The 12,694-nt window shown below is 47.2% G+C and overlaps 1 protein-coding gene across 4 annotated transcripts in view; it reads left to right on the top strand.

Moving 5' to 3' along the window:
- LOC139237982 (adhesion G protein-coupled receptor E5-like) overlaps positions 1-12,694 on the top strand; it is an 85,393-nt gene that overhangs the window by 50,932 nt on the left and 21,767 nt on the right. For all 4 annotated transcript variants that reach the window (XM_070867353.1, XM_070867351.1, XM_070867352.1 and 1 more), the window contains 5 exons: positions 1,544-1,581; positions 3,372-3,549; positions 6,050-6,169; positions 6,925-7,109; positions 9,270-9,428. In XM_070867353.1, the coding sequence (XP_070723454.1) occupies positions 1,544-1,581; positions 3,372-3,549; positions 6,050-6,169; positions 6,925-7,109; positions 9,270-9,428 (680 nt within the window). The remainder of the gene's footprint in view (positions 1-1,543; positions 1,582-3,371; positions 3,550-6,049; positions 6,170-6,924; positions 7,110-9,269; positions 9,429-12,694) is intronic.

Raw genomic sequence — 12,694 nt, 5'->3', positions numbered from 1 at the left:
CTAATTCACATTCCTTCTCCCCGTTCCTCTGTTACTTTCTCAATCCTTAACTCTTATTGGTTAAGGAGATGCACTGTTGGTCCTGTCGGTCATTCAGATCTTCGATGCCCTTTGGCCCTTGTCCGTTATCATCTCGCACTGCCAGTAACTGATAGCGCAAAGATTATTCGAGCCAAAAGGTGCAGCAACTAATGCACCCATAGCTAGATGTCCCACTCCGTGAAGATCTGGCCCCTTTGTGAGTGTATGGAAGGATTTATCTCGGTGCCGAGGGGGCCACTAGAGCCAATCCTATTGTCTGTTCCATTGCTAAGAATAATCGCACCCCGGACTGGAGAATAATGAGGAGTGAAAAGGAATAATGTAGTTGGATTGAAGGGGCTTTACAAACACCATCAAGAAGGAAAGATGTATTTATAGAAACATAGAAACATAGAAAATAGGTGCAAGAGTAGGCCATTCGGCCCTTCGAGCCTGCACCGCCATTCAATGAGTTCATGGCTGAACAAGCAACTTCAGTACCCCATTCCTGCTTTCTCGCCATACCCCTTGATCCCCCCTAGTAGTAAGGACTATATCTAACTCCTTTTTGAATATATTTAGTGAATTGGCCTCAACAACTTTCTGTGGTAGAGAATTCCACAGGTTCACCACTCTCTGAGTGAAGAAGTTTCTCCTCATCTCGGTCCTAAATGTCTTGTCCCTTATCCTTAGACTGTGACCCCTGCTTCTGGACTTGCCCAATATTGGGAACATTTTTCCTGCGTTTAACCTGTCTAAACCTGTCAGAATTTTAAATGTTTCTATGAGATCCCCTCTCATTCTTCTGAACTCCAGTGAATACAAGCCCAGTTGATCCAGTCTTTCTTGATATGTCAGTCCCGTCATCTCGGGAATCAGTCTGGTGAACCTTCGCTGCACTCCCTCAATAGCAAGAATGTCCTTCCTCAAGTTAGGAGACCAAAACTGTACACAATACTCCAGGTGTGGCCTCACCAAGGCCCTGTACAACTGTGGTAATACCTCCCTGCCCCTGTACTCAAATCCCTTCGCTGTGAAGGCCAACATGCCATTTGCTTTCTTAACCGTCTGCTGTACCTGATCGCCACTTCAGGACATCTCAAAGCGCTTTGCAGCCGATTAAGTACTTTTTTGGAGAGTAGTCACTGTTGTAATGTCGATTACAAGCCGGGAGCCAATTTACGCACATCAAGCTCCCACAAAACAGCAATGTGATAATGACCAGATGATCTGTTCTTGCTGATGCTGGTTGGAGGAGAAATATTGACCACGACACCAGGGAGAACACTTCTGCTCTTCATCGGAATAGTGCCATGGGTTGTTTTACGTCCACCTGAGAGAGCTGACGGGGCCTTGGTTTAACATCTCATCTGAAAGACAGCACCTCCGACAGTGCAGCACTCCCTCAGTACTGCCCCTCCGACAGTGCGGCGCTCCCTCGGAATGGCACTGGGAGAGTCGGCCTCTCCTGTTGAATTGGTGGCTTGATTTCCAATTGAATTGCCCTCTTTTCTCTTTGCAGACCTGAGTGACCTTCGCCCTCGGAGTTCATCGCTTGAGGTAAGTTAGCAAGCACACACATTGAGTAGAACTTATTTTTAGCTTCACTACGGCTCAGTTTGTAACGTATGGTGACAGGCTTTGCTCCAATTCCTTTTGTCTGTTTTTCCAATATCCATTTATCCTGCCCCGATCAGTTGGCCATGGTGGAGTACAGATTCATAGGCTGTAATGTATTGGCTTCATGGGGCTCTTTGCTTAAGAATTCATAGCAACATATTGCTATTAAGAACTAGTTGGTTTATTAGCAAAAGGTTTAACAATCACAGGACACATTACCAATTCATCCACCAGGCTCACAACCACCTGTTCCGTCGTGGATCCGCTGAACCCAACTGGCTGGGGTTTTATTGAGTCTTGTGAACATCACATGTCTGGCTCAGCCACTCCCAACTCAACAGCTCTACAACTATTTTAAGTAGAAACTTTAAATCAAGTGCCCCCTTTTGACAAGGGCACTAGAACCCACAAATTTTCAAATAAAACTTGAACGGAAACTTAGATCAAATAAAAATTTGGTTGCCGGGGGTGATGATGCACTCCAGTCCTTCCGGCGCCCACCTCTCGCGGAAGGCCGCGAGCGTACCGGTGGACACCGCGTGCTCCATCTCTAGGGACACCCTGGCTCGGATGTAACCGCAGAAGAGAGGCAGGCAGTCAGGCTGAGCGACCCTCTCGACCACCCGCTGCCTGGACCGGGTGATCCAAAAGCTCTACAAACCTGAGAGCAGACTCACAGGTGCATACATTACATAGGCAATGGATGCTCTCCAGTTCTTGACCCAAGTGACCATTCTTCCTGTCCCAATTGCAGGAAGTTGGGTGGGCAATATAGTGGACCAAGCTGGGTACCATGACCAAGTTGGGTTGCCCTCACCCAATGTCCCGCACATGCTCTTAACCAACGGGAGGCACTGGATAGCAATTGGGAGTGCGAAGGTTAGCTGATTCGTCCCTTCCTTAGAAAATAGTACTGAGACCAGTGCCCCCCACCCCCACCTCCCTCCCTCATGTCTCTCTCCCCACTCCCTACCCCCCACCCACTGATACGCTGACTGGGATCAAAACATTCGGCACAAATGGCTGGAACCATAGAGGTTTGCACAAGAAGGGGCCACTCAGCCCATCATGTCTGTGCTGACTCTTGCTAGAGGTATCCAAACACGCCCTTGTTCACTCTCCACATCCTTGTATCTTCCCCTGCTTCGACTATCAAGCCTCTGGTTTTAGCACACGAAACATTACTTTCATTGAGAGTTATTTGAGCGAGTCTGAGTGTGTTGACGTGACGTGGCATCAGTGCAAGTATCTCTTCAAGCTTAGGAGTTTTGGAGTTTAAGAAGAATGAGAGGTGAGAAAAATTGAAACGTGTAAAATTCTGAGGGGGCGTGACAGGGTAGATGCAGAGAGGATGTTTCCCCTGGTGGTGGAATCTAGAACTAGGGGAAGTAGTTTCAGAATTAGGGGTCGCGCATTTAAGACGGAGATGAGGAGGAATTTCTTCTCTCAGAGGGTGGTGAATCTTTTGAATTCTCCGCCCCAGAGAGCTGTGGAGGCTGGGTCATTGAATATATTTAAGGTGGAGATAGACAGATTTTTGAACGATAAGGGAGTCAAGGGTTATGGGGAGCGGGCAGGGAAGTAGAGTTGAGGCCAAGATCGGATCAGCCATGATCTTATTAAATGGTGGAGCAGGCTCGAGGGGCGACGTGGCCTGCTCCTGCTCCTATTGCTTATGTTCTTATGTTAGTTCGATAGCTTCATCGACTGCTGTTTTCTGTCCCACGCAGGATATTGATTCATTTGCCGATCTGTCCTTCAAGAGCATCTCAAATTTGCAGGCTGCAAATTCAAAGAAGTTCAACAAGCTGATTTCCAACTTCTTGGCTATCATGGAAGATAGCACATTGGCAAGTGCCAGCAACTTAAGTCACCAAGAAACAAAGAATATCTCATCCAGCAATTTTGGTAATGTAACAGTCATGTGGTTCTAGCTGTGTTCCATAAATATAGGAACATAGGAACAGGAGGAGGCCATTCCCCCACCCACTCGACAGAGGAATTCTAGTACAGCCATAGACGCATAGAGCACAGCCGTACAGCCCATCGTGCCTGTGCAAGTAGCCCACCCTTGATAATTTGAAGTCATTTTCCTTTGCCTAATTTTTTAAAAAATCCAATATTTGAATTAAGCAAGATAAATATCACAACCAAATGAGAATTTAATGGGAACTTCTTTACTCAAGAGAGATTGGAGTGTGGAACTTTTAAGGGGAAACTGGATAAGTACATGAGGGAGAGAAGAATAGAAGGATGTATTGATAGGGTTGGATGAAGTAAGGAGGAAGGAGGTTCATGCTGGGCCTTTGAGCCTGCACCGCCATTCAACAAGATCATGGCTGATCATTCCCTCAGTACCCCTTTCCTGCTTTCTCTCCATACCCCTTGATTCCCTTAGCAGCAAGGGCCATATCTAACTCCCTCTTGAATATATCCAATGAACTGTCATCAACAACTCTCTGCAGCAGGGAATTCCACAGGTTAACAACTCTCTGAGTGAAGAAGTTTCTCCTCATCTCAGTCCTAAATGGCCTACCCCTTATCGCGGGAAGCCTCCGACCGCAATTTCTGGGCCAATAAATATCCATAATATATCAATCAGTGGATGCTAACGATCCCCTGATACTTCTTTAGGCAAGGAGGGAGGTATAGCTTTCTGGTCAATGGTCTTTACCCCAGCTAGCACCACCAGCATTGATTAACTGGTAACACGTCTTGTTGCTGTTAGTGGGTTCTTGCTGTGTGGCAACTGGATGCAACATTTCCCTACAAAAGGTATTTCAATGCCTGTGAGCTGTGCTTGAACTCCAGCAAACTGCTGACCCCCTCAATGCCTGCCCCCAACCAAGCCTCGGACTACCTACCATCAAGGGTGCTACCCAGTGCCGAGCTTGCGGCCAACATTACACCGCAATCAACTAGGCTTATACAGCAGTGCCTGGTCTCCAGTCATCTTGAATCCCCTTGACACTGGACCAAGACCTCGCTCAGCTAAGCCTGTGTGGTAGCCGGTGTGCAACGACCACCCCACGTTAAACAAACTCACGCACAGGCATCTTCCATTCCTTTAACATGAAGTTTGGGACCTGGAATGACAGGGACTGCGGTTCTTGTATTGGACTGTTCAGCCACCTAAGGACTCATTTTTAGAGTGGAAGCAAGTCTTCCTCGATTCCAAGGGACTGCCTATGATGATGGGCTGTGCTAAAGTGCTGTACAAATGCAAGTCTTTTATGAAATGTTCAAAGGAGTTCCACAAGCTGGAATCTAACTTCCTGAAAAACATGGAGTAATGTATTTGCATCATGGGTTCTTTGCTTAAGAATTCATAGCAACACATTGCTATTAAGAACTAGTTGGTATATTAGCAAAGGTTTAACAATCACACTACACATTACCAGTTCATCCACCAGGCTCACAACCACCTGCCTCATCGCAGATGACCTAGACCCAACTGGCTGGGGTTTTATTGAGTCTTGTGAATATCACATGACTGGCTAAGCCACTCACAATGCAACAGCTCTACAACTATTTAACCTGTGAGCATACATTACACATGGAAGATTATACCAGCAGCCCAACTATTTCCTTTGGCAAAACATTCTACATGCTACTCCACATTCTAACTAGAAATTCCTCCCAAAATATTTTCATTCCCTTCACAATTTTGAGTTGATGACCCCTTGTTGCTGATTCGCCAAACACAGGAAATATTATATCATTTAAAGAACTTCTGTTAAATAAACTCTTACCTTTTCTTTGTGACAGTGTCAATGAAATCAAGGAATGAGTTACCAGGGAAAGATGATGAAGCCCTCAGTATACATGAGGTCCATAATTGGGTGCATTGCTGGAGAGAGAAGGCATTTTTTTTTTCTATTCATTCATGGGATGTGGGCGTCGCTGGCAAGGCCGGCATTTATTGCCCATCCCTAATTGCCCCTTGAGAAGGTGGTGGTGAGCCGCCTTCTTGAACCGTAGGGACCAGTTAAGAGTCAACCACATTGCTGTGAGTCTGGAGTCACATATAGGCCAGACTGGATAAGGATGGCAGATTTCCTTCCCTAAAGGGCATTCACGAACCAGATGGGTTTTTACGACAATCCAACAGTTTCATGGTTACCATTACTGATGCTAGCCTTTTATTCCAGATTTTATTTAATTAACCTAATTCAAATTCCCCAGCTGCCGTGGTGGGATTTGAACTTATGTCTCTGGATCATTCGTCCAGGCATAAACACTATGCTAGCGTTCCCCTAATGAGAGACATAGGATTGAGGGACAGGGTGAAAGGTGGGTAGGTGGGGCTGTTCCCTGATAATGGGACCAGTTAGCTTGGGGCTCAGTGGACCTTTCTTCCTGTTTCTAACACAGATGCTGACCCCCATGGTTCTGTTGTGCTTCACAGATATCCTTATTCAAGCAATCCGGAACAACACACTGCCAAGCGATAAAAGGTCAAAGTTAGCCACTGCCAAGAACAGCTTGGACATTGGCTGGAACAGCGTGGCAGGAAATGACAATTTTGGTGAGTTTGGACCTCCTGTGATGCTCTATCCCTGCTCTAGCTCATTGCCATTCTAAGCCGTCCAATATCACGAGGACTCACTATGCTGCCGTGGTTGTGGATCACTGGAAGTGTCACAAGCTTGAGAGCTTTGGGTCTTCCCTGTCTCATGGCGCATAAAAGAACAAATGTCTTGTGTCGGAGAGTGAATAATATATTAGTAAAGAGTAGCGTAACATCTTTATACTATGATGTGTGATGGAGGTTAAGATTCCACTGGCGAATGTTAAGTAGACAGAAAGTGTCAGATTGATACAATTTACGAAGCATCAAATTGTTGATGTAAGAATTATAGCTAGCTTGGAGCCACCATGTCTCGGTTATTGCTGTTAAGGTGTGATGTTTACAACCGTGCAAAATGTTATCATCTACATAAACAAAACTCACATTCCAGTGAGAATGTGGTGCAGCAGTGCCACCTACTGGTGTACTAGCATGTGACTCATAAAGATCACATGAAACAAATTGCTGCACTGATAGGTTTAGAGAAAGTCATCTGACATTGTCCATCAAGGTGAATAAATAGGCTCCCTTTCAGTAATTGGTATTCCATGCTGAGAATTCACTTGAATTGTTAATAGTTTGCAGATTCCAATGGTAATCCTACTCGTAAGTATATAGTTGTATAACTTGCATGTATTTTCTGTCAATAATAATAAAATTGTGAAAGGCGCTATATATATATGCAAGTCTCTTTTATTTTCTTTATTGTACAGATGTTGCTGCCGTTGTCCTTATCGCCTTCAAAGAGCTGGATTCGCTTATGAAACCCAACCTTTTAGACAACACTGATAAGGAAACCAAGCTGGAATTGATCTCTGACGTTGTCACCGCCACAGTAACCAACAAAGAAACGGAGAAACTTGATGACCCAGTCATCCTCACCTTCGAGAACAAGAAGGTTTGTTCAGTTTTGGCGTTGCTTAAGCTGGCCCAGATTGCAGTAAGGCTCTACGCCTTTCAGAGGAAGCTAGACTGGTTCCTGACTGGGGCAGAGATCACATCATAGAGAAGCTCAATGTCTACATAGTCAACACTTGATCCGTGTGATCTCCTGAACTGCTGTCGATCACCTGAGCGGGTCGGAGAGGCATATCCAGAGTGTTTTTTCACTTATTGACCCTGAGGTATAAGAACATAAGGATTGAAGGAGCAGGAGTAGGCCATACAGCCTCTCGAGCCTGCTCCGCCATTCAATACAATCATGGACTCAGCTCCACTTCCCTGCCCACTCCCCATATTCCCTTATCATTTCAGAAACTGTCTATCTCTGTCTTAAATGTATTCAATGTCCCAGCTTCCACAGCTCTCTGAGGCAGTGAATTCCACGGAATTACAACCCTCTGAGAGAAGAAATTCCTCCTCATCTCAGTTTTAAATGAGCGGCCCCTTATTCTAAGGTACGAAAGAAAGAAAGACTTGGATTTCTATAACGTCTTTCACGACCATCTCAAAGCACTTTACAGTCAATGAAGTACTTTTTGAAGTGTAGTCACTGTTGTAATATAGGAAACGTACCAGTCAATTTGCACACAGCAAGCTCCCACAAACAGCAATGTGTTATGTTTTTTTTGTTATGTTGCTTGAGGGGGGAAATATCAGCCAGGACCCCGGGATAACTTCCCTGCTCTTCTTCAAAACAGTGCTGCAGGATCATTTTCATCCACCTGAGAGAGCAGACAGGGCCTCGGTTTAACCTCTCTTCTGAAAGACGTCACCTCTGATAGTCCCAGTGCGGTGCTGAAGGAACGTTGCACTATCAGCCTAGACTTTTGCGCTTAAGTCCCCTGGAGTGGGACATGAACCCACAACCTTCTGACCTAGAGGCGAGGGTGCTGCCCACTGAGACACAGCTGACACGGTGTGCTTTCCTAGGATATTACATGGTTGGTTGAGGGTGGGAGCAGTGGATGATGGAGGTGGGGGGGGGTGTGGGCGCGGGGTGTTTATCCCTAGTGGCTCATCATGAAGTTCCCACCATCATGATTTGGGGCAGGCTTGATGGACCAGCTGGTCTTTTTCTGCCCATCAATTCCGTATGTTCGTAGGTAAGATACCGTTCCAGTTCTTGGGTGAAAGTTGACTCTTCGGCCTATGCAATTCTGAAGGAGCTTTGGCCCACTTTTGGCTGTTGCCATGGCAACACTTGCCTCAACCAGGAGCAAACTTTCTCATCTCTCTGATTACTGCAACTGTTGTCAGTGCTTCTCAGAACATGGCTGTAGATTATAGGGAAAACCAAAGATTGAGGGAGGCGAGGAGTTGTAGATGATGGGGATGAATGAGTTAGATTGGGAGATGGCGCAAGGAGTCTTGAGTTAAAGAAGAAAGAACTTACATTTGTATAATGCCTTTCATGACCTCCGGATATCAGGATATGAAGTACTTTTGAAAAGCAGAACCTCAGACATCAAGTGCTCCTATTGGGCCAGCTGTCTCAGTGGCTCAGTGGGTAGTACTGAATCAGACGGTTGTGGGTTCAAATCCCACTTCAGAAACTTGAGCACGTAACACACTGATACTCCAATGTAGTAATGAGGGAGTGCTACACTGTCGCAGGTGCCGTTTTTTGACTGAGACGTTAAACCGAGGCCCCGTCTGCTCTCATGGGTAGCTGTAAAAGATCCTATGCCACTGTTTTCGAAGAAGAGCAGGGGAGTTGTCCTGTCCAATATTTATCCCTCAACAAACATCATTGAAACAGATGATCTGGTCATTATCACATTGCTGTTTGCGGGAGCTTGCTGTGCGCAAATTGGCTGCGTTTCCCACATTGCAACAATGACTATACTCCCAAGAGTATTTCATTGGCTGTAAAGCGCTTTGGGATGTCATAAAAGGTGCTATAGAAATGCAAGTTTAGCCTTTCTTTCTTTCTTCAAGGGTTGTGCAGTATTTTGAGAGGCCTTGAGGACGTGAGAGGCGCTATATAAATGCAAGTTCCAGTGACGGACCCAACGCCAATACGAAACGCGTTGGTTGCCATTTTGTTTGCGTGTCGACTGACCAAGCGAATGGAGAATTAATGTCATTCTGAAACCTTGCCTTGCTCTTTTACCAGCGCAAAAACGGAACAGCGAAATGCGTCTACTGGGACAGTGTGGCTAGTGCTTGGTCAGACCGTGGCTGCAAGATGAACAAGTCGAACACCACATACACCGTGTGCAGCTGTGAGCATCTGTCGAGCTTCGCTGTTCTCATGGCGCTGCACGACATAAAGGTACAGCCCACACTGGAATTCAGCAAAGTTGTGGGGGCTGGGGGGGTTGGGAGGGTGGCAGGAGTGGGGAGGGTGTGGGGTAGGGTGGGGGGGTGGGGGGAGAGCAATCAGCGAGCTTTAATTGGAAAGGGAGGAATGTTACTTGTCCCACATGAACCGAGTCTGGGGCAGTGGAACGCTCTCCACTTGCCTGGATGAGTTGCAGCTCCAACGACACCCAAGAAGCTCGACGCCATCCAGGACAAAGCAGCCCGCTTGATCGGCACCCCATCCACCACCTTCAACACTCACTCCCTCCACCACCGGCGCACCGTGGCTGCAGTGTGTACCATCTACAAGATGCACTGCAGCAACTCGCCAAGGCTTCTTCAACAGCACCTCCCAAACCCGCGACCGCTACCGCCTAGAAGGTCAAGGGCTTTGAATGACCTCAAGCCGAGCTTTGAATGACGTCATGTTTATGGAGGGTGGAACGTGGGATTGTGTTGGAATAGTCGAGTCCAGTCCAACAAACCTGATCCCTTCCCTCAAACCTTCACTGAGACAGCAATCCAAGTGAGCTCTCTCGATGATCTAATGGGGAACGGGACTTCACAGACCAAAAGGCTGCAAGCTTGATCTTCAAACTGGTGATGCTGATCTCAGCAAGGGTAACTGGCATCAGGACGCTGGGCTCAGTGTGATAGCTTCTCTATTACATCATAAACGCACACTTACAAGGTGGGGACACTTGATTTATCGTGCATAATATATCCTTACTATACAGTATAAATGCACACGAGGCCCATACTTGAGAGAAGATTACTCTGTGACCAGTTACCTTTATTACCAAGACCTCAAGAGACAGACAGTAGGTGGAGCTTCCCCATTTATACCGGAAAGTCCAGGTTAGGAGTGTCTCCCACAAGTTCGCACCCTATGGTCAGTGTTCTCAAGGTATACAACTTAGGTCAGCTTATACATGGGTTACAATGATAATTGAATACATGACATCACCTCCCCCCCCAAAGTCTTATTGGGATCACAGGTTAAGTCTCTCTGGTGGTTTACGCTCCCTTGTAGAGCGCCTGAGTTGGGGCTCCGGTTGTTGGGCGCTGGCCTGTGTGTCTGCTGTTTGCGGTGCCTCAGGCCTGTCCGGACTGCCCACAGCGACTGGGCTCTCCTCCACTTGGTTCCGGTGTTCGGTAACCTGTGGTGGAGTAAACTCTTCCTCTGCTTCTTCTATGGGGTTGCTGAACCTCCTTTTAGTTTGATCCACGTGTTTGCAGCAGATTTGTCCATAGGTAAGTTTAACTACCAAAACCCTATTCCCCTCTTTGGCAATCACAGTGCCTGCAAGCCATTTGGGCCCTGCAGCGTAATTAAGGACAAAAACAGGATCATCGACATCAATACATCGCGCCCTCGCATTCCTGTCATGGTAGTCATATTGTGACTGACGCCTGCTGTCAACAATTTCTTTCATAGTAGGGTGTATAAGGGATAACCTGGTTTTGAGTGTCCTTTTCATTAGCAGCTCTGCGGGTGGCACCCCTGCGAGTGAGTGTGGTCGGGATCTATTGGCCAACAGGAGGTGTGATAAGCGGCTTTGTAGGGAACCCCCTTGGATTCTGAGCATCCCCTGTTTGATTATCTGCACTGCTCGTTCCGCCTGGCCGTTTGAGGCCGGCTTGAATGGTGCCGTTCTGACATGGTTAATTCCATTGCCTGCCATGAAGTCCTGGAATTTAGTGCTTGTGAAGCATGGGCCATTGTCACTGACCAAGACATCCGGTAGACCATGGGCGGCGAACCTTGCCCATAGACTTTCTACTGCGGCAGAGAATGTGCTTGAATTTAAAATGACACACTCAATCCATTTGGAGTAGGCGTTTACTACAACCAAAAACATTTTTCCCATGAAAGGACCTGCGTAGTCCACATGGATGCGTGACCAAGGCTTGACAGGCCAGGACCAGGGGCTAAGGGGGGCTTCCCTGGATGCGTTGCCTAGCTGAGCACATGTGTTACACCTGCGAACACAAAGTTCCAGGTCTGCATCTATCCCTGGCCACCAAACGTGTTACCTGGCAATTGCCTTCATCATGACAATGCCCGGGTGCTCATTGTGAAGTTCTCTGATAAACACCTCTCTGCCCCTCTGGGGCATGACTACTCGGTTTCCCAACAGTAGGCAATCGGCCTGAATCGAGAGTTCATCCTTGCGCCTATGAAACGGTTTAAACTCCTCAGGGCATGCCCCGTAAGTGGCTGCCCAGTCCCCATTCAGGACACATTTCTTATCTAAAGACAGTAGCGGGTCTTTATTTGTCCAGACTTTAATCTGAGGGGCTGTCACAAGTGAGTCTTCGCTTTCGAAAGCTTCAACAGCCATGACCATCTCAGCATCATGCTCAATTGCCCCTCAGTGGTGGCTAGTGGGAGCCTGCTGAGTGCATCGGCATAGTTTTCAGTGCTCAGTCTGTGCCGAATTGTGTAGTCATAGGCGGCTAACGTAAGTGCCCACCTCTGTATGTGGGCTGATGCATTCGCATTTATGGCCTTGTTGTCGGCCAAAAGGGACGTTAGGGGTTTGTGATCTGTCTCCAGCTCAAATTTCCTGCCAAACAGGTATTGGTGCATTTTTTTTACTGATATACGCATGCTAGCACTTCCTTTTCTACCATCCCGCAGCCCCTTTCTGCCTGGGGCAGACTCCTAGAGGCATAAGCTACCGGCTGTAACTGACCATTGGCATTCACATGCTGCAACACACACCCGATCCCATAGGACGACGCATCACATGTTAAAACTAGTTTCTTACACGGGTAATATAATGCTAACAGTTTGTTGGAGCATAACAAATTGCGTGCTCTATCAAAAGCCCTTTCCTGGCTGTCCCCCCCAGACCCAGACCCAAGCGACCTTTGCATAGGAGCATGTGTAGCGGCTCTAGCAGCGTGCTCAATTTGGGAAGAAAGTTGCCAAAATAGTTCAGGAGCCCCAGGAACGAACGCAGCTCCGTCGTGTTATGGGGTCTGGGTGCTCTCTGGATCGCTTCCGTTTTGGACGCAGTAGGTCTGATCCCGTCTGCTGCTATCCTCATCCCCAGGAGTTCTACCTCTGGAGCTAAGAAGATACACTTCGCCTTTTCAGTCGCAGCCTTACCCGGTCTAGACTGCGTAGCACCTCCTCCAGATTGTGGAGGTGTTTTTCATTATCGCGACCCGTGATGAGGATGTCGTCTTGAAAAACCACCGTCCTTGGAATCGACTTGAGGAGTCTTT

The sequence above is a fragment of the Pristiophorus japonicus genome, chromosome 24 (assembly GCF_044704955.1).
Source record: "Pristiophorus japonicus isolate sPriJap1 chromosome 24, sPriJap1.hap1, whole genome shotgun sequence".
In the NCBI taxonomy this organism is placed as follows: Eukaryota; Metazoa; Chordata; class Chondrichthyes; family Pristiophoridae; genus Pristiophorus; species Pristiophorus japonicus.
Note: the sequence above shows the minus strand (reverse complement) of the source record. Positions and strands in the feature narration are given on the sequence as shown.